At 41.8% G+C, this 19,562-nt stretch overlaps 7 protein-coding genes across 7 annotated transcripts; 2 read left to right on the top strand and 5 right to left on the bottom strand.

Moving 5' to 3' along the window:
- Positions 1-253: 253 nt before the first annotated feature.
- SPPG_08558 (uncharacterized protein) lies at positions 254-2,077 on the bottom strand (the record flags this gene model as incomplete). Its single annotated transcript, XM_016756708.1, has 2 exons — positions 254-1,875; positions 1,930-2,077. 2 exons carry the CDS (start codon positions 2,075-2,077, stop codon positions 254-256), a joined length of 1,770 nt encoding a protein of 589 aa, XP_016604213.1.
- A 488-nt stretch (positions 2,078-2,565) lies between these two features.
- Positions 2,566-6,620, bottom strand: SPPG_08557 (uncharacterized protein; the record flags this gene model as incomplete). The annotated part of the gene is made up of 5 exons (XM_016756707.1): positions 2,566-2,796; positions 2,859-3,274; positions 3,338-4,301; positions 4,333-5,466; positions 5,526-6,620. The coding sequence occupies 5 exons, from the start codon at positions 6,618-6,620 to the stop codon at positions 2,566-2,568; spliced, it is 3,840 nt and encodes a 1,279-aa protein (XP_016604212.1).
- Positions 6,621-6,678: 58 nt separating this feature from the next.
- Positions 6,679-7,488, bottom strand: SPPG_09549 (uncharacterized protein; the record flags this gene model as incomplete). Its single annotated transcript, XM_016757724.1, has 1 exon — positions 6,679-7,488. One exon carries the CDS (start codon positions 7,486-7,488, stop codon positions 6,679-6,681), a length of 810 nt encoding a protein of 269 aa, XP_016604211.1.
- A 41-nt stretch (positions 7,489-7,529) lies between these two features.
- SPPG_08556 (uncharacterized protein) lies at positions 7,530-8,549 on the bottom strand (the record flags this gene model as incomplete). Its single annotated transcript, XM_016756706.1, has 1 exon — positions 7,530-8,549. The coding sequence occupies one exon, from the start codon at positions 8,547-8,549 to the stop codon at positions 7,530-7,532; it is 1,020 nt and encodes a 339-aa protein (XP_016604210.1).
- Positions 8,550-9,237: 688 nt separating this feature from the next.
- Positions 9,238-9,804, bottom strand: SPPG_09548 (uncharacterized protein; the record flags this gene model as incomplete). Its single annotated transcript, XM_016757723.1, has 1 exon — positions 9,238-9,804. The coding sequence occupies one exon, from the start codon at positions 9,802-9,804 to the stop codon at positions 9,238-9,240; it is 567 nt and encodes a 188-aa protein (XP_016604209.1).
- A 1,073-nt stretch (positions 9,805-10,877) lies between these two features.
- Positions 10,878-12,565, top strand: SPPG_08555 (uncharacterized protein; the record flags this gene model as incomplete). The annotated part of the gene is made up of 3 exons (XM_016756705.1): positions 10,878-12,201; positions 12,304-12,433; positions 12,505-12,565. The coding sequence occupies 3 exons, from the start codon at positions 10,878-10,880 to the stop codon at positions 12,563-12,565; spliced, it is 1,515 nt and encodes a 504-aa protein (XP_016604208.1).
- Positions 12,566-12,754: 189 nt separating this feature from the next.
- SPPG_09547 (uncharacterized protein) lies at positions 12,755-13,354 on the top strand (the record flags this gene model as incomplete). Its single annotated transcript, XM_016757722.1, has 1 exon — positions 12,755-13,354. The coding sequence occupies one exon, from the start codon at positions 12,755-12,757 to the stop codon at positions 13,352-13,354; it is 600 nt and encodes a 199-aa protein (XP_016604207.1).
- Between the last annotated feature and the right edge of the window lie 6,208 nt (positions 13,355-19,562).

The raw sequence follows: 19,562 nt of genomic DNA, 5'->3' as shown, positions 1-19,562 counted from the left end.
TCGAGTTTCTTCAAGTGGACGATGGGGAGAATCTCTTGAAAGATATGTTCATTTTCAGGTGTTTGGGGTAAATAGAGAATTACCCTGCTCTTGTCCCCTCTTAACATACTTTCACAAAATTTCCAAAATTTATCCATGTCGCCCTTCACGTCGTCTTTAATATTGAAAACTGAATGACCATCAATGTCCGCGCGCTGCATTTTTATGTCTTCATAGCTTCATTTTTTTCTTAATAATGGCGCTCGTTCGAGTTCTAAGCACCAAGTTCCGTAATCTCTATAATTGTTACGTCTGCACTTGTATCCGGTGCTGCATTTACTGCTGAAAAATTGGTAAAATATGCTACATCAGGAACTAAACCCGACACGATGAATGAGGCATAAACTGTTCTGTTCACTCCAGCATTATAGTTAAAATCACTGGAAAAGACTGACGGCATCGAACCGGCATTAGTTCCTAGATACACATTGAGCATTCCTCCTGCATTATTGGTGCCATGCAAGTTGATGGTATAGCGTATCAATGCCCGGCCGGCTGTAGAAACATAGAACGTCTTTGTTCCGCTACCAGTTGTGATTACATCTTTAGTTAGCATCTTGAACACCTGAATCTTAGGGAAGGCTTGTACTTGTGTAGAGACCCATTGTTCAGTCGCACATTTTTGTCCATTAGCGTAGACCGCTGTATTTGCATAAAGGTTTCCACCTGATATGACATGGGCACCGACCGCAAGTCCACCTGCGACAACCAAAGCACCAGTTGTACTCGATAACGCTGGAGTGGTGCTTTCAACAACGACATTACCTGTGTTAGGATAAACGTAAATACCTTTTGCTCCCTGAGATTGAAGGCGCAAGGCACCCACATCATTACGAAGAGTCAAACAATTCTGCGCTCCGTCAACTGAACGATTACTTCCATTCATAAAAAGAACAGACGAACCACCGGATGCAGTTAGATACAAAATCGAACAAGCATTTGTTCCTGTGTCTACATTCTTGACCTGAATGCTTCTTAAAGCATTTACACTGGTGTTTCCGATGATGACATCTCTATCAAAATAAGCATTTCCGGTTGCTCCATTAAGCGACATACTTTGAATAGATGCGTTGTTTTGTCCGACATAGAAATTCAGGTCTACATTGTTACTACCAGGCAAATAGGATTGTATAGAACATATATTTTGCATTGCGTGTGAAAACATGAGGGTATTGGTTTGGCCAACACTATAGTTAGTATTTTGGACGGTCATTTGTGCACCAGAAACCCATAGTTTCTTAGCGATTCCTGCTCCACCCTTCACTTGAAGTGCTCCAGTGATGGCTGATGTGGAATCGGTTATGTCATTTACAACAAGTGTTCCTGTTGATAATGCGGTACTACTGGATATGGTGTCCTGCTTTGATGATAATGATGTTTGTAGGGTTGCAATGCTTCCTTGCAATGAAGTTATGTCTGAGGAATAATCAACAATGTTTAAAATGCTTCGTACTTTGATGTCATTTGTGAGAGTGAATCCTTGGACATCATCTCCCATGAGAAACATATTGCTCATTGGTGACATCGCAGCGAGAGTAGAGAGTAAAGGAGAGGCATTTTGCTTCCCTGAGAGGTCGACATTTGTAATGCCTAGAATTGACTTTACTTCTTCAATGGTTTTCGTGGAGAATGATGTAGCAGAACTTCCAACAATAAATGAATTCGCTGATATTGCGAGTCCACTGATAGAATCTAGGAGCGGACTCGATGTCTGTTTATTTGCAATGGCTGACCCTACATAACTTTCAGTTGCAACTTTCAAATTATTGGAGTACAGACTCCCTCCACAGTAGAGATTCTTCGATATTCCAACACCTCCTGCAACTTGTAATGCACCTGTAGAATAAGAAGATGAATCCGTGGTAGCGCCTATAAATACTATCCCCGTACCATTCGGTGTAATGTTCACATTTCCGTTTGTATTAACCGAGGTTATGATGTTGCCATTTGAACTAATTATTAATCCAGTGCCCAGTGTAGGATTGTGTGCTTTTATAGACCCAGTAAACCATGCATCACAATATCCGTCATACACCATGTTGCTCAAGGTTAACTGAGTCCGTACATTATTGGCTGTGAGTTGAAATATCTGTCCGTTACCGCTGGTATTGGACTGTAGAAAGAAGCCGTTTGACGTCGCCGGTGTAACGACGAGGACGTCTTCGAGAGATCGCGAGTAAGCCCAAATCGGACGCGGGAAGCACGAATCGCGTGACCAACTCCACCGATTGGGTTACCGCGACCGAAAAAACCGGTTCGGAGAATGGCAATTGGCGCATTAGATTTCAGCGTGCCTCGTACAACCTGTGGAGGCCCGAGCCAGTGCGGAAAAGGAAGAGATCGGTACCGCCACCAATAAATCAGTTGCGGTGCAGCGACACCCATTAGTTTAGTTTAGTTTAACAGTTTATCCAAGAATCTTGTATAAAAAGGATGTATTCAATAAAATAAGTCGGGGGCAGAAGCCGTAGCGACAAAAAATCCCCATAACTCGCTTCTCAACTCCAATCTTAGGTTAACAGGAACCTAACAGAGCGCTTCAACGGCCTGATCACCCGTACCGAAGCCTCTAAATCCTGCTCGGTTCACAACTAACCGACTCTCCTTGCCTCTCGCCCTCAAGTCGCTACCGACGCCCAAAGAAAGGATTTGGAGACTACGATTCCTAGTACGGACACCCACACAACCTGCTAGGAGACCCAAGTTGTCTTTACTGTAGTCTACCAACAAAAAATCCGTTACACCGGCAAATATAGACTGTTGCAATATAATCCTGTCCCTACCCAAAGTTTTTTAGCAATTCCAACACCCCCAGATACCTGTAAAGCCCCTGTTGTTGCAGATGAGGAGTCTGTAGTGGTCAAGACTTTCACTTCATTTGAAATGGATACAATCCGTAGACCCAATCCGAGACCTGATTTTCCTTGGATGTTCATGTCCCCGCAGTCGTTGCGGAGAGTAGCGTTATTCGACGAGCCATCAGCAGTCCTTGTAGAAGAGTTGAGGAAAAGTAACGCACCATTGCCGCTATCATTGGCACAACCAATGGCCGCGTAGGCATTAGTGCCAGACGAAATGTTTCTAGATTGCACCCAGTTTGGAGCATCCACAGAGGTGCTACTAATTACATTTCCTCCTGCATATACGTCCTTTGCAACACCTAAACCACCACTTACTAGAAGTGCTCCTGTAGTCGAACTGGTTGACTGTGAGGTATTTGTTATCTGTGTAATACCTGTATTAGAAATCTTGAACACATAGCCTACGTTGTTATATGAACAGTTGATTCCAAACCCACCTGCTGGGTTAGAGCCATCGGCTGAAGAACCAGCGACTCGAAGTCCCCATGTCACATTTGATGCTGTATTTACCAGTGACATAAAGGTGGGATTGGCAGCATTTTGAACACTCAAATAACCATTTGCAGTAACAGAAGCAAGACTCAGATTAGTTGATGTAGTGATGTTGTTCTGTTTCCCAGAAAGCAGTGTGTTCACACCAGCATTTGTTGCAATATCGAGGATACCTTTAACTTGATTGGAAGTCACATTTTCGATCGTAGTCCCAGCAGAAGAATACAACCAAGAGTCAGGCTGCACCGTCATCGTGTACAGGCTATTAGTTGTAGCGTTCATAGGCTGCTTCGATGCGAGTGCAGTAGTAACGGCATTATTGTTGTTAGTAACTGTCGTTGTCAATGAAGATAATGACTGAGTAATCGGTGCAATATTGTCAATTACGAATTTCTGAGTTGCGGCTTCAATGCCAGCAATATAGAGCATTCCGCCAACGTAGGCATCGGTCGAAACTCCAAGGCCTCCACTCACGACCGTATTACCTGATGGGTCAATTCGGAATACGTATCCTTTATCTTGGTATGACGAGTAAAAGCCTAATGCTCCAGAAATTAGGTTTCCATTCGATGAACCAGCCACATGGATATTCCATGTCTGTGCAGCGCTAGTGTTTCCTAGTGTGATTGCCATAGCATTGGTATTTGAATTCTGTACCGTTAAACCGCTAAGGTTAAGGACACTCGCTGGTGTAATCAACGGCTGATATGCGCTGAGGATTTCATCTTTAGGTACAATCTGGAAAAAACCACCATTTCCACCCATCAAAAAAGTGCCATCGGCTGGGGTCAGACTACTGATATTGTCAAGCAAAGGAGATAAGTTTTGCTTCGATGCTAATCCTGTTGTCACCCAAGGTTTGATAACTTCGGTGTCATAATCTCTTAACATTGAGAGATTGATTGCTTGCTGCGGGTAATGCCATTATCAGGCTTGTCACCCAAGGCTTGATCAACTTGGTATCATAATCTCTTAACATTGAGAGATTGATTGCTTGCTGCGGGTATTCGTATTTGATGGTGCGATAGCATGAAGGCGTATCAAACAAGAGACGAGTGCAGCCACCTACAGGGTCACTTGCAATTGCTACATTGCTTCCTGGCTCCAATGGAGGCATGAATGTAACAGGGTCGATTGGTTTGTAAACAGGGTTTCCATCTCCATCGAGTATAGGTTGGCCTTCCGCATCTCGTTGAACCTTACGTTTGCGTGACCCTCCGAAAATCATCCCCCAAGGAAAGGTTGAGACGATGGGCAGAATACTATTGACAGCCATCGGAATTGTCAGTGGTGGAGATACCATCACAGGAAATGGAATGGTAGTCAGTGGTGTAGCCCCGGACAATACGACCACATTCCCACCAGGAACATCAGTTTTCAACACTTCTGCGGTATCACTCTGTTCAGTATTATCGGTATCCCTTTGTTTCGATAATGGCATAGGGTCAATGAGTGTAAAGTTGTAGAGTGGGTACGAACCTGTAATGATGAGATTTGGTGAATTAGACACAAATTGTGGAGGAATCATGTTGTACTGAATGGTATTACCAACAACGACCACACTTCCATATGAGTTGGTACTGCCCACATAATTACCTTTCAGAGTATCCCCTACTCGAAGGACGGTATCACTTCCTGTAAGTGAACATGAAATCAAATTGCCGCTAACTTGCACTCCATTGATACCTCTTAGGTTCGTTGACAAAATCGCACCATTTTTTTGCAGTCCAATTCCCGCAGCGATGTTTGAACTCAGAACACCATTGTTTAGAGTCAGATCGGGTGACTGTGCAGTAAGAGATAACCTGAACTCGTTGCCCACCCTGCTTACCCCTTGGGAGGCTGTAAAGATATCCCGTATGGTACCCCTGTTGACCATAGCCAAACCGCTGTTAGCATCAACTTTTAGATCGAGTTGAAGGTCATTCTGTACTCTCTCGATACCATTGCTGCAAGTCAGTACGTCTTTAATGGTATCTGCTTTGACCATTTGGAGACAACTGCCAGCCTCACATTTAAGAGATAATACCACATCATTGGTCGTTCCAGGTCGAATAGATACGCCATTAAAGTCCTGAAAAATGTACCACCTGTGAGTGCATTTCCAACAATTCTGATGGTCTGATTATCGACCAAACAGCCTATCTCTCGACGTCCAGCAGCCTCCGGACTCACGGCGATCGCTCCAGTTTGAGAGCCTTGATAAAATTGCGAAAGATAGTCTTTACTTACAGCATACGAGCCACCTCCAATCGCAGGCAATGTTCCGCTTAACTTTACATTGGGTACACGCAACTCCTGAAGCGTGGACGAATAGGTGAATGAAGAACTTCCCGAGTAGCCATAAGTAAGGTTACCATACATGATTTGTTCATATCCGGGTGATTTCAGGGACAATCTCGAACCCGCTTGGCTGAATGAGGTACTATCTACCATTAGGCGAATGGCTGTGGTGTCTACTTCTCCTAACACATCAGTCATTTCGGTCAAACTATCGAATCCAAAGTCGAGCCATGAAGACCCGATGTCTAACAGCGTATCAGCACCTGAACTCGATTTCAGAGCGCCAAATGCTTTTAGTACCGACTGAATGTTAGTTTCCAATTCGTCATTATTGTTCACCTTTAGACTTTTATGAAGTTTGATTCCAAGGCCGCTCTGGTCACGATACAACGGCTTTTTCAGCGTCTCAGGATCAGGAAAATTAACCGATAGACCGTTTTCAGTTATAAGCAAACTATCATCTGCTTGTAAACCAACCGTATGTGATTCGGCCTCCCTGTAGAGTGGGAAATCATAGTTATAAGGTATGACTGTTAATTTTCCATCCTCAACTTTTAGTTCATCATCATCAATGTTTAGGCTTACTGTTCGTGAGTCGGGAGCCCTATAGAGAGGTTGCAGGAGTGTCTCTGGTTTAACAGATAAGCCGTCTTCTGTTATAAGCAGAGTATCGTCTGTTACAAGCCTGACATCATGTTCATCATCAATTAATGGAAAAACATAAGTTGTCTCGGCAAGAGAGATGGTATATTTACCTTTATTTTTCTGAATGGAGAGACTAGGCATTTGACTATCCAAATCGAGTATAGTGACTATACCATCTTTATTCCGTAGGCTCTCTCCATAGATAGAATTGGCTTTAACTTTTCCGGACTTGAAATTATCTAGGACTTCTAAATTTCTTCGAACCGTATATGTGCCTTGAATGCTATTAGGCAAAGGCATCTTCTTATTCCTTTATATCATCATAGCTTAGAAAATGAATTGCATGCCGACATTTGGTCTATACAATGTCATCAAAGATCGATGGTGGTTTGGTACGCATGATATCCCTGCCGGGATTGGCCACTCCGTGCCCGGCATGCCTGCCGGCATATGGCTCTGCACTGGGATATGGTTCTGCGTGCCCGACATACTCATGTCCATTTTTAAAACGGACTACATCTGCGCGAGTGGGATGAACAGGGCGAGTTCTCTTTCTCTTGATGACTTTAACAACCTGATAATCATCATCATCTGAAGAATCATCTGATGATTCCTCAACTACAATCTGCCGTCTTTTTTTCGGTATTGGCGTTTTAATTCGCTTCGCTTTAGTCTTGTGACTTTGTAAGTCCTTCATATAGTTGCGGAGCCTAGCCTCGACACATTTTTCCTGTTCCACTCTAAGGGCTTCGGCCTTAGCAAGAATCCGTTCATCCTCTTTTCTCTTCTTTTCTAGTTCTCTCTCTTCTTTTCTCTTGGCGGCAAGTTCTCGTCTAACCTGAAGAGCCTTTTCTCGGCTTTTTTCTAAATGTGCTCGCTGCTTCTCTGATGCAGTACGTTTTTTGGGAGCGCTGGTATTGACCTCTCCGGTATCCCTGCCTGGATCGGCATCCCTGCCGGGATTGGCCACTCCGCGCCCGGCATGCCTGCCGGCATTTGGCTCTGCGCCGGCATATTTGTTTACAAGTTCTTGAACATAGTCTTGATGATCATCGTCATTAGTTTCATCATCATCATTCAAACTTTGTTCTTCATCTGTAATGTCCTGGTCAGGTATGCCTGCCGGCATTTGGCTCTGCGCCGGTATAGATTCCTTTTTTTTAGGCATTTTAGCTTTGTAAATAGAAAATAAAAAAACATACTTCAGCGCTATAGTTTGATATTCGTCCAAGTTGACAATGGTCGATTATTATTGTCTTTAAATGCTTTGACCATTTGTCTAAATTCAGGCAATCTCTCGGGCATATTTTTGCCCGGTATAACAGGATGCATGAAACCGCCTCGAGGGTTCCTCTTTAGAATACTTTTGAATAGTTGTTTAGGCGTGGGCTGCCTTGTTCTAGATGGAGACGGAGATGGTGAGTCATCCATCGGCGCTAGTGATGGTAAGCCTGAGGTTGGTGATAAAGGTAATGGTGTCATTATACCCCTTTCAAGATCTGAATCAGATCGCCTATGTAGAACCCATTGTGTAGGTGGCGTGCCTCCTTCCTCATAAAAGATGTTCTCAGACAACGCAGGAGTAGGTCGTCCACGTTGTACATTGAATGAGTCTCTTGAGGCAGAAATGTCTGTGCCCCGCGTTCCTAAGCCAGTTGTTTCTAGCAAACTCTCCCCAGGATTGTGAATACCATGTGAAGAGCGGAAACGCTGTATGTTAGCAATGTTCTCACGTCTTTCTCTTTCTATAGCCCTCTCCTTTTGTATAAAATTCTCATAACCTTCGCGCATTTGTCTGATGCGTGCATTCAAATCTATGTCATTTTTGTATCCATCGCGACCATGGATTATCGGATACCGAGTCTCTTGATTAGATTTGGGACGGTAATCAACTGAATGCCTGGAAGCCATCCGTTTGAGTTCTGCATCTGAAACAACTGGCTGAAAGGTATCAGGATCCAAAGACCGGCCGTTAGCATCCCTTAGTTCACCGAAGCGTCTATTATCAATTTCAATATAGTATGGGTCACTGACGAATTGTGTATCAACCTTACCAAATGAACGATACTTGTTTAACAGCGGGTGCTTGAAATAGCCTGTAGGTAACTTTGAATCAACCCATTTTCTCTTCTCTCTCCAAAACACATCATGTTCGACCTGCTCAGAGTTGTAATCAGTTACATCAGTGTTGCCCTTCTGTAATAGTTTTACCAATTCGGCAACATACATATCGTTCTATTCTGTATTTTACTATATTAGTATTATTAAAAAAAAGAAGCATGTTGTCTCAACAAAGGAAGGAACGGATACAAGAGCGTTTGAGGAGGAAGTTGGCTGAAAGGCATGCTGGGCGCGGAGGAACCGTCAAAGACGATTCTGACTCGTTCATTCACTCTGCGAATGAACTCGGAGTGCCAATGCCGGGCTCAGGCATGATGAATATATACAGTAAGGAAACCATCATTCCAGACGCTGATGTGAGTGGTATTAACTGGAACGAGTATGTTATTATTCCTGAAAATCCTCTTTACATTGATGACTTGAATGAAATCATTTGACGCTAAAAGTAGCATTAATACCCCGCTAATTCGACAGGAAGCAATTTCCTTAGCGCTGAATCAAAATTCTGTTGGATCTCATAGGATCGCCCTAGACCTTTATGGAGATCATTGATATAACCTCATCCTCGTGAAATTGTCTCTCTTACTTTGATGGGTACAGATTCGTCATGGACTAGAGATTGATGAACCTTTCCATAAATATCTCTGGCTTGGCCAGCATGGTTTACAAATTGTCGAATTCCATTGTTTACTTTGCTGTAACTGTTCAATGCTCGAAGACCAAAGTTCTTTGCACTTGAGAGAAAGTTTGCGAATTTTTGACGCAACATCTTTTACATGTTCCAAATGAAAAAAAATTAATCATCTGCAAAGCCGGAGGAATGACAATCAAGAACCAAAGTGAACCCTTTGCCCTGTAAATCAATCGGCAATAGCGTTTCAGCATCAAGCAAACGGATGTCGATGGTACTAACAAGGCCTGACTCCGTGTCAATGAAGTCGGTATCGAAATAATTCTGCGCACACAGCACGGTGTCTATTTCCTGGCTTATTGGAATCGATGCTAGAATATTCAGATCATCGGCTCCAGCAACTACAACATCATTAGAACGTAAGTTTGATGATGAGACGAGCACCATCTTAACACCTGTCAAATCGATTGGATTCGCAAAAGTTATTGATCTCCCAGGGTCAGATTGCTGCGTCTGAACTAATCCGAGCAGTTTGCTTGCTGTGGTTTGAGGGTAGAGAACTTTGAATGGTGTTGTACCCGCGGTCACTGTGATTTGATTGTTTATATGATTGTATTCTACGGTGTATGCTTGCGTCCCAGTCGAGTTAAATCCAGCAGTCAGTGCATCGACCAAATCATCAGGGCTATATGTCCCAGGAGGAATAGCAAAAGTCTTTGCAGCATTACCCATCCCAGCATCATAAAAGGAGACAATATTGTTCTTGTCATTTACTATGTCCCACGAAAGGGGCAAAATGATCGAATTGTATCAAATTTTATCACATGTGATGGGTTCGGCTAGAGTCCATTTAGGTTCATTCTTGTTTCCGTTCGTCGCCCTGTTGCTATCGAGAATCAACTTTTTCATTTCTTCTAATGTATTATAGATACAGAGAGCAAATAAAAACAAGTGCAATGAAGCCAATCACAATTGCCCCTTTACCTAGTCAAGTCTCTGGACGCATAAAGGATAATACAGATCCACGGCTTCCTAGAAAGTATGGTTTTATCATATACAATGGTGCTCGATTTAGCGGTAAAACGCTAAACATTGCTGTGATATGCAAATTGTTCTTGAAGAAGCAGTATTCGAATATCATAATATTCACACCAAATCCGCATGACACCAATTGGAACCCCTTAAGAACGAGCAAAAAGGTTCATATATTTGACAAGATTTCCAATGAAATACTCAATTTTATACACGAAGAGCAACTTTATGAATTTGTTCGAAGTGGAAGAAAACGAGACCTGCTTCTAATCATAGATGACTACAACATGCAAAAGGGACATAAGAAGTCACTCGATGAGTTGGCAACACGTGGAAGGCATGCCGGTATCACTTGCATCCTGTCGAGTCAATATTTTTATCACAATAGTCCCGCTGTACGTAGCAATGCAACAAACTGGATCATTTTTAGACCTTTGAAAAGCGAACTTAAGAAAATGGTCGAAGCAGGCTTATCTCTCGCTTTACCTGAAGATGTATTTGAAAAGTTCGTTATGGTTAATACAAAGAAACCATTTCATTTTGTGCACATAAATCTACAAAGTTCGAAATGACCTTTTAGAGTTGGTTTTTCGTAGGGGGACAGGCTGTCCCCCTTTGACCCCCTCGCTTTGACAACCATTGTAACTTGTTAAGCTACACCGACTGAGTTCAGGCTATTTAGGACAGCAAACTCCTTTCCGAAAGGCACAATTTTTGATGTCACTTTTGCTTAAAAAATGACGTTTTTTTTTTCTAGATGTGTAAAGTAAACCATGTCATCCGATATTGAAGTAACAGAGGTCAGACGTGTCCCATCGGCATTTACTTATAAACGATCCACAAAAAACGGAGTCATTCTAAACTTCCAGCCATCTAGTCAGGTTCGCTTCGAGCCAACAAACGGAAGTGGGGACTGTCGAGCAGGCAGGAAACTAGTTTTTAAAATAGCAGATGACAAGCGTTTCTGGCTCGTTAATGAAACATTGCACAAATATAGACTAGTAGGGCTTGATGATGATTACAAAGAAGTTGTTTCTGCCACTGCAACCCACAGGCTATGTCAATCAGGAACAGATGCTGTATGGAAACGGCAATCTATTCTGATCAATGGAAGGATCATTGAAGATCTCAATGACTACAACCTTTTTACGGTGCATGAAAACGCTCTAACATCGTGGGAAACCAAACAACATCTTGGCCAATGCAAGTATTATTCGAGTGAGGATAATGACCGTTCAGCAGTGGTTGCTACAAACAGGGCTTACACTGTCACCGGCTCATCGCTGTCATTCTTTCAAAATGAAGTGGCTTTTCCTCTATGTCTTGTAAAAGGAGGAGTAACCCTTGAAATGACTGCTGAGACTGAACTCACGAAAATTTTTCCCACATCCGGAATAATCAAATATTTCAGGATTGAACAAAATGAACTGATTTGTCAGTTTGCTGAACTGGTCAAGGAATACTATGATAAAGTGCTTGCTTTGATGCAGGCTGAGGATCCTACACCCCTGACTATCCCCATGCAAATAGTGTGGAGTCAAGAGTTTGCAGGACAAGATAGTCGAGTACAACAACTCTCGCTTGTAACAGGTGAACAGTCCTCTGTTTCGTCATTGATGTTGGTGACAACTGACAATTTAAGGACTGATGTAGACAAATTGAATTATTCGGACGATGCAGGTATTAGAACCATTTCTATCCAAGTAGGAATGGAACGGTTCCCACAAGGGAAGGCTATTGCACATGGCTCTGAGAAAACAGGAGTTGTCTCTACTATAGACCCAGAGATGTATGCTCTTTCACAAAGGAACAAGGACTTTAACGATGTCAAGTTTGCGCCCACTATGTCTGATTTGGAAGGATGGGATCTAGGAGGAAAAAAGATAAAACATTGGTCGTGGAGGCAGAATTTCAAGCAAACCCCCGACATGATTGGTGGTGGTCTTCAGACTCTAGCCGATGGGCGCATTCTAATCAATGTCTCTCAATATCCAAATCCTCCGGAAACAGCCGATTTCGCCGGCATTCCTACATTCAAGGACAAGACATTTCATGTATTTTGGACTACTGATCATGTGATGAGCATCAACAAAGATGGTATTAGATTGGTTCCGGCTTAGTAATGCGAACAATTATATTCTTCACATATGTATAGGACACCCTAATATTGAATCACATTATGGCTAAGAAATCCCATAGAAAACTCATCAACGTATCGGCCATGCCGAATAAAGGACTTAGAGCGGCTGCTCGTGCAAGAAACAGGCGCATCATCGCTGCTAGAAAAGCCGCAGCAACACGTAAGTGACGCTACGGTTCTGGAAGAGTCGTGAGGCGTGTTGTTTATGTTTAAAAAATGGCGCCAAGAAATGCCAAGACTATGCCGGCGCATCCCTGCAGGGATGCCAAGATTCTTTCCATTGAACGGAAGGGCATCCCTGAGTACAAGCCGGTGGCATAAAAAGGCACTCGGTGTATCTTTTCTCCCATTAGCATGAGTACGGGTTTGAAACATCAGGTATGATTCGAAACATTTAACCGAATCTGAAACATCAGATACGTGTTCTGAAACACGCGCCATAATTCTGAAACATCTAACCGAATCTGAAACATAGCTACATTTTCTGAAACACCTAACCGAATTTGAAACATGTCCATTGCAAAGAGTCAATGGGGGCAAGTGACGCACTTTGTAGGAGGCTTGCTACATCCCATAGTGCGTCGTGCTCTCAAGATGGGTCTAGAGGATCTCACCTTCGAGCAAAGTGAGTGTTTATTAGAAAATATGGCTGATAATCAGAAGATATATAAGGAAGACAAGGAGTTGCTAGAATCACTTCAAGGTCATCTGGGACGACTCCTAGAGCGGAAGGAGCGAGAAGAGGATAAATGGAAATCTTCATCTCTCAAGTTAAAGAGAAAGTTCAAAGATTTCGAGTCTGATGGTGAAACCTTGAGTTCTGGTTCTGACGACGATTCCGATGATGCCGATGACAGCGATTACAACCACAAAAAGGGTAAACGTAGACGTGTCGAGCGGTCAAGCCCTGAGCGTGATGGGGAATCTGCTAATTTAGAGCAAATGCTCATGGAGCGTATCGAGCAGCAACAGATGCAGATTAACGCACTCATAGCAGCTAGCACTCCTAAGCACAGAAAGAGCGTCAAGGCTAAAGTGAGCGATCAGGACATTGTCCATGCTGATGTTATCAATCCTCCAGATGTAGGAAGCAGTAGTGCCGCTGCTTGATTCTCTTCAATTACCGTTGACACATGCTAAAAAATCCATGAAATCAACAAAAAAAAATTACAAAACAACAAAACCAGAAAAAAAAAAATACAAAACGACAAAAACAGTCTGTAAAGGTGTTTCATAGCACAATGTACATAGATATCCCTTTGTTTAGCGTCATGTAGGGGCGTTGTTATAGAGCTTTTGTACAACATTTGCTAATAAACACACACGTTTAAACAAAGAGAAATAATATTTTGTATACACAATATATTTTAACATGGGATGCAAATCAGGATCGATAAACACGAAGGATCGCTACAGGGTATACAAGATCGAAGAAGATGGTTCTAGAACATTTGTAAATGACTATCGGGCAGCCATAGAGATTGCTAACAGGTTAGGTGTCTCGCGCTCATACATTCATAATATAATACATGGGTTAGCAGAATCGCCTATTTCAAAGATGTATGCTATAGAAAAGTTACCATGTATACGAAAACCACCACCACCTCCTCCTAAGATGAGATACTTTAAAATAAATCGAAAAGTGGCTATTCCTGATGATCCAGTAAAAGTTGCTCACTTTGCATGAACATCCCTGCCGGGATTGGCCGCTCTGCGCCCGGCATCATTCGAAGAACAAATACGTTTAAAGCTTTGAAAATATTTATTTTTTAACACTATATATTTCTATTTACTATGCCTTTGATTTTTGACCCAATCGCAAACAGAAACGTAAAAGAAGACTCGAAGCCTTTCGAGAAGATGATGCGGAAGATCGTCTCTGGAAACTTCTCACGTAAGAACTGGACTAAGAAACGACGAGAAGCACTAGAGAACCTTCAAATACATCGAGTACCAAGATTCCTACAATCTGAGCGAGAAAAAAGAATTGCTGCTGCGAGACGCACTGAGGCTCAAAAGCAGGCTATTGCTGAAAAGGCCAGAGTGACGAGAAGGCTTAATAAAGAAGCGGAAGAGCGCGAGATGAGAGAAATTCAAGAGAGGGCTCAGGCTGCTATTAAAAAGCGAAAGGAAGCCGCTAAGAAGGCTGCTGCCACTAGGGCTAAACGTAAGTATAATCTTCGAAAGCGTCAAGAATCATTCTCACCTTTAATATCTGTCAAAGAGATCAAAATCAAAGGTATCGGTTATACAAAGGAACTTTATCGGTTCAATCCAAAGTACACCTTCGCTACTCATGATGATATTGTTTCATTTTTCAATGATGTCATCAAGGAATCACTTGTAGGCCTTGAATGCGGTGACAAAGTGCAAATAGGGTTTCAACATCAAAGTCTACACAATGGATTTTGGTCATCAAAAGTTGTATCAGTTAGTGATCTGATTGCTTCTGATGTGATAGATGAAATTACTGCGAGAATGCAATCGGCTGAAATAGCATCAATCGATGAAAGCATGACTATCGAGGTGCATCGTTTAGTTTCGGTAAAGGGCGGCGCCTTCAAAAACTATCATGACCATCTATCAGCACAGTCAAAAAGTTGTGTCATTGTTGTGAAAAACAATGGTAACAATTGTGGTATGAGAGCAGTTGCCTTATCCGTAGCATTCCATGCGATGGATCACTCAACAAATGAATATGCGTACATCATGAAACAAAGAAAGCCACTGGACAAAATTGTTACTAACTATTATGAAGGATGCGGGTTACCTGTTGGTCAGAAGATGTCTTACGGCGACTTTCCAAAGTTGGTTTCATTCCTCAAAAGGAACATCGTTATTGTTGATCTAGAGAACGGTGGTAAGCCTCTTATGGTCAAAGGTGTTAACAACGAGCAATACGATGAGAAACCTGCTACTATCCTACGTAAAGGGGATCATTTCGATTGCATAACCAAGATTAACGCCTTTTACTGTGCATCGTATTTTTGTTTCCAATGCATGAAAGGACACAAGCATACCAATCATAAATGTGATAAGAAACGAGGATGCAACCTTTGTGGTCGGGTCACATGTAAACAAGGATCTCCTGATGATCTAGTGTTGTGTTTAAGTTGTAACTTAGGTCACTTTTCAGGAGATTGTGATGATTATCACAAGGAGAAAAAATGCGATAAAATATGGAAATGTAACAAGGAAGGTGGCTGCAGGCGTGTATTTGAGCGTGCTTATTATGACGGTAATTGTGCTGAGTTACACGATTGCAACCACTATCTCTGCCATCCTTGCAAGGCTTACGTCACTCCTGACCATCGATGCTTCATACAGAAAAAGAAACCCAGAAAGCACATTAGCAAGATCATAGCATTTGATTTTGAATCAGAGTTTCTACATGATGGTGAACATTGTGTAAAGTTTACGGATTGCAAGGTAGTTTGTACCGGTCTATGCCAATCTGTGTGCCAATGTCATGAGCATCACTCCTTCTTTGAATTTGATGCTTTTTATCAATTCATCTTCAAGAACCCTAATACAACATTCATTGCTCACAATGGTCAGGGTTACGATTTCCACTTTCTCTTCAAAAAGTTCAATGACAACGGTGTTAAGCCTAAGTATATCTCAAATGGGTTGAAGATCATTTCAATGGTGCTGCCCAAGTTCAACATCCGGTTCATTGATAGCATGTCGTTTTTGCCTATGGGACTGTCAAAGTTGCCTTCCATGTTTGGATTAGAGGAACATGTTCGTAAGGGTTACTTTCCACATTGGTTCAAATGTTCAAATGATTATAAAGGCGTTTTACCATCTTTGGATGATTTTTGATTCGACAGTATGCCCTATGATAAACGCGCTGATGCACGACGCTGGTACAAGAAAACCCTACGCGAATGCATGAAGGGTAGGTATGTTTTTGATTACACTAAGGAACTTGTTGAATACTGCAAGAATGATGTCGATATTCTAGCAGCGGCCGTGAAATTGTTCCGAGAGCAATTCCTTGTAGCAACCGATGGTGAAATTGATCCTTGGGCTTATAAAACCATAGCATCGGCATGTATGGGGACTTACAGGCATATGTTCATGCCTGAAGAAAGCATACCCACACATCATGAAGAAGGAATGCGGCGTCATTCAGACAAGGCTGTCCAGTGGCTCGAATATCTATGTGATAATGGCGTTCCGGATATGCGACATGTTCTACGCGGTGGAGAGAAATGGATTGACCGATTAAATGGGAAAAAATTCTATGCCGATGGCTATTCTCCTTCGACAAATACTGTGTATGAATTTAATGGTTGTGAATTCCATGGGTGTAAACAATGCAAAGACGATGATGCCGTTAATTATCATGGTGTCCCTTATAAGTCTTTGAGATGATATACCGATAATAAGCATGAAGAATTGATTGCTCTAGGTTACAATTATGTCTCGATCTCAGAGTGTGAATATGACTCAAACAAGAAGATATGTGATTATGTTATGAGTAAAGACCTCGACATTGAATATATCCGACCTCTAGATCCTCGTAATGCATTTTTTGGTGGTAGAACAAATGCCAGCAAACTTTACTACAAATGTTCTGAGAAGGAAAGAGTGAAATACTGCGATTTTACATCACAGTATCCTTGGGTAAATGCTTTTGGAGAGTACCCATGCTACTCGTTCCCCACAAGGATTCTTAACAACTTTGATGGCCAACTGAACTACAATGGTTTCATCAAGTGTCGAATAGTACCCCCTCGTGGGTTATATCACCCTGTACTTCCTGATAAGATTAACAACAAGACCATGTTTGTTCTTTGTAAGAATTGTGCTGAAAAAGGTATCTCTGTTTGTCGCCACTCTGTTGAACAGAGGGCTTTTGTTGGGACTTGGTGCATTCCAGAAGTGAAGTTAGTGCTTTCAAAGGGCTATGTCATTTCTCAAGTTTATGAGGTTCTTCATTTCGAAAATACGGGATCTGATCTTTTCAAAGATTACATCTTCACATTTCTCAAAATCAAGCAGGAAGCATCAGGGTACCCTAAATGGTGTAAAAATGATGACGACAGAAAAAAGTATATTGACGACTACGAAAGCAAGCAAGGTATTCGTCTTGATCCAGCCAAAATTGTCTACAATGAAGGATTACATCTCGTGGCTAAGTTGATGCTCAATTCATTGTGGGGTAAATTCGGTCAAAAGAACAACATGCGTAAGCATATCACGATCAATGCTGAGGAAAATCCTGATGAATACTACTCCATCATGTTCAATGATAAATATATCATACACGACATTGTTGATTATGATAATGGTCGCACTTTGGATCTGTCATACTCCTTGCATAAGGCTGCTGTTCGTGATGACAAGAATACTAGTATTTTCATTGCTGCATACACTACCGCTTTGGCTCGTTGTAAACTTTACAGTGTTCTGGATACTGTAGGGGAAAAGGTGTTGTACTATGATACTGATTCTATTATATATGTTGATGATGATATAGGATCAACTGAAAAGACTTTGCCCTATGGTAATTATCTTGGAGACCTGACAGATGAATTGAAAGGCGACCATATTGTAGAATTTGTTTCAGGTGGCGCTAAGAATTACTCTTACATTCTCAACAAAACAGGGAGAGCAAAGACGGTCTGTAAAGGCTTCGCACTTTCATATGAAAATGGACTCAATCTTGGACATGAGTCTATGAAGGATATAGTATTTAACCCTAGGTACATTGATGATGAAGGTATTGAGAAAGAGAGTTGTGTTAATTTTAACTTTAGCGAAATCAACATTAGTAAAACACACAGTGTGCGTAACAAGACAAAGATCATCATACCAGAAAAAAATAACTCACCCTGCAAAAAGTACAAGTTTGTCTACAACAAACGTGTGGTTCAAGAATTTAACTCTGAGTCTAAGGTCATAGAGACACTTCCTTTCGGTTTTTAAAATGGGGACAAAAACCGAACTAATCAAGAAAGTTTACTATGATCCCAAGACTGGACTTCAGAGCATAGAAAAGCTCTACCAGAGACTCAAGGATCAGGGTATTTCCAGAAAGGATATAAAGACATTCATCGACAGTCAGCATGTGCAACAAGTACACAAACCTCTTGTCAAGCCTAACTACATGCATATAACAGCCAATGGTGTTGATCACATATGGCAATCGGATTTGTGCAACATGCAGAAATATGCTACCTACAACAATGGTTACCGTTATCTGTTATGTATTGTAGACGTGTACTCTCGTTATGCCTTTGTTTTTCCTCTCAAGAATAAAACCAGAGAAAAGATTGCTGATTGTTTTACAAAGTTACTCGCTAGGCGGCGTCCTAAAAATATCACGACTGATAGGGGTTCAGAGTACAACAACATTGTTTTTGAGCAATTGCTCAATAAGTATGGTATAAACCATTACATGGCTGAAGTTGCAGACCATAACCATATGGGTCTGGTCGAAAGGTTTAATCGCACACTGAAAAGTGTTATCTCCAGATACATGACCGTATTTAAAACTAAGCGCTACATAGATGCTCTTCCTGACCTTGTTATGAACTACAATACTTCATATCACAGTCTATTGAAAAAGGCACCTGTCGATGTTGCTAATGGTGATTATCTACGCGATAATAGCAAGGCTGTAAGTGATTTCAAGAAGTTTGACATTGGCGACCATGTAAGAATATTACTCAAACAGGATATTTTCAAAAAAGGATACGAGGCAAAATGGTCTGATGAAGTATACCATATAGTCAATGTCGATGGCTATCGATTCGTAGTAGCATACGCCAATGGTAAAGAAATAGACCAGCGTTTCAAATACTATGAATTACAGAAAACCAATGCACCGATTACCGAGAAACCAGGTCATCTACCAGTAAAATTGACCAGAACACAAAAAGAAGTTCACAAAGAAATTCATCAGTTGGAGCCTGTACAAACACGACCTACTAAAACAAGATTGCAACAGAAAAAGTTAAAAGTTCGTCCGAAGGGTACATTTTTGCACATAGAAATTCTGCGGCAGAAGATGCCGGCGCAGATGTAGTCCATTTGAAGAACGGACATGAGGATGCCGGCAGGCATGCCGGGCGCGGAGTGGCCAATCCCGGCTGGTATGCCTCAAAGGTAATGTTGAGATGGGATGAGTTCTGACGCCTGAGTTGCCTACATCTTCTGTGGATTTTTGTGTAAACAAGGAAACCAATGTTGCCATTTAAACATGTGGATATTTCTATTCTTTTTGCAATCTTGCTAGGAAAATGGGGACATTTCTCATCCCTACATGTCTCTACATAATTTTTTACTTTCCATAAGCTTCCAATTT

Source organism: Spizellomyces punctatus (genome assembly GCF_000182565.1).
Source record: "Spizellomyces punctatus DAOM BR117 chromosome Unknown supercont1.22, whole genome shotgun sequence".
In the NCBI taxonomy this organism is placed as follows: Eukaryota; Fungi; Chytridiomycota; class Chytridiomycetes; order Spizellomycetales; family Spizellomycetaceae; genus Spizellomyces; species Spizellomyces punctatus.
Note: the sequence above shows the minus strand (reverse complement) of the source record. Positions and strands in the feature narration are given on the sequence as shown.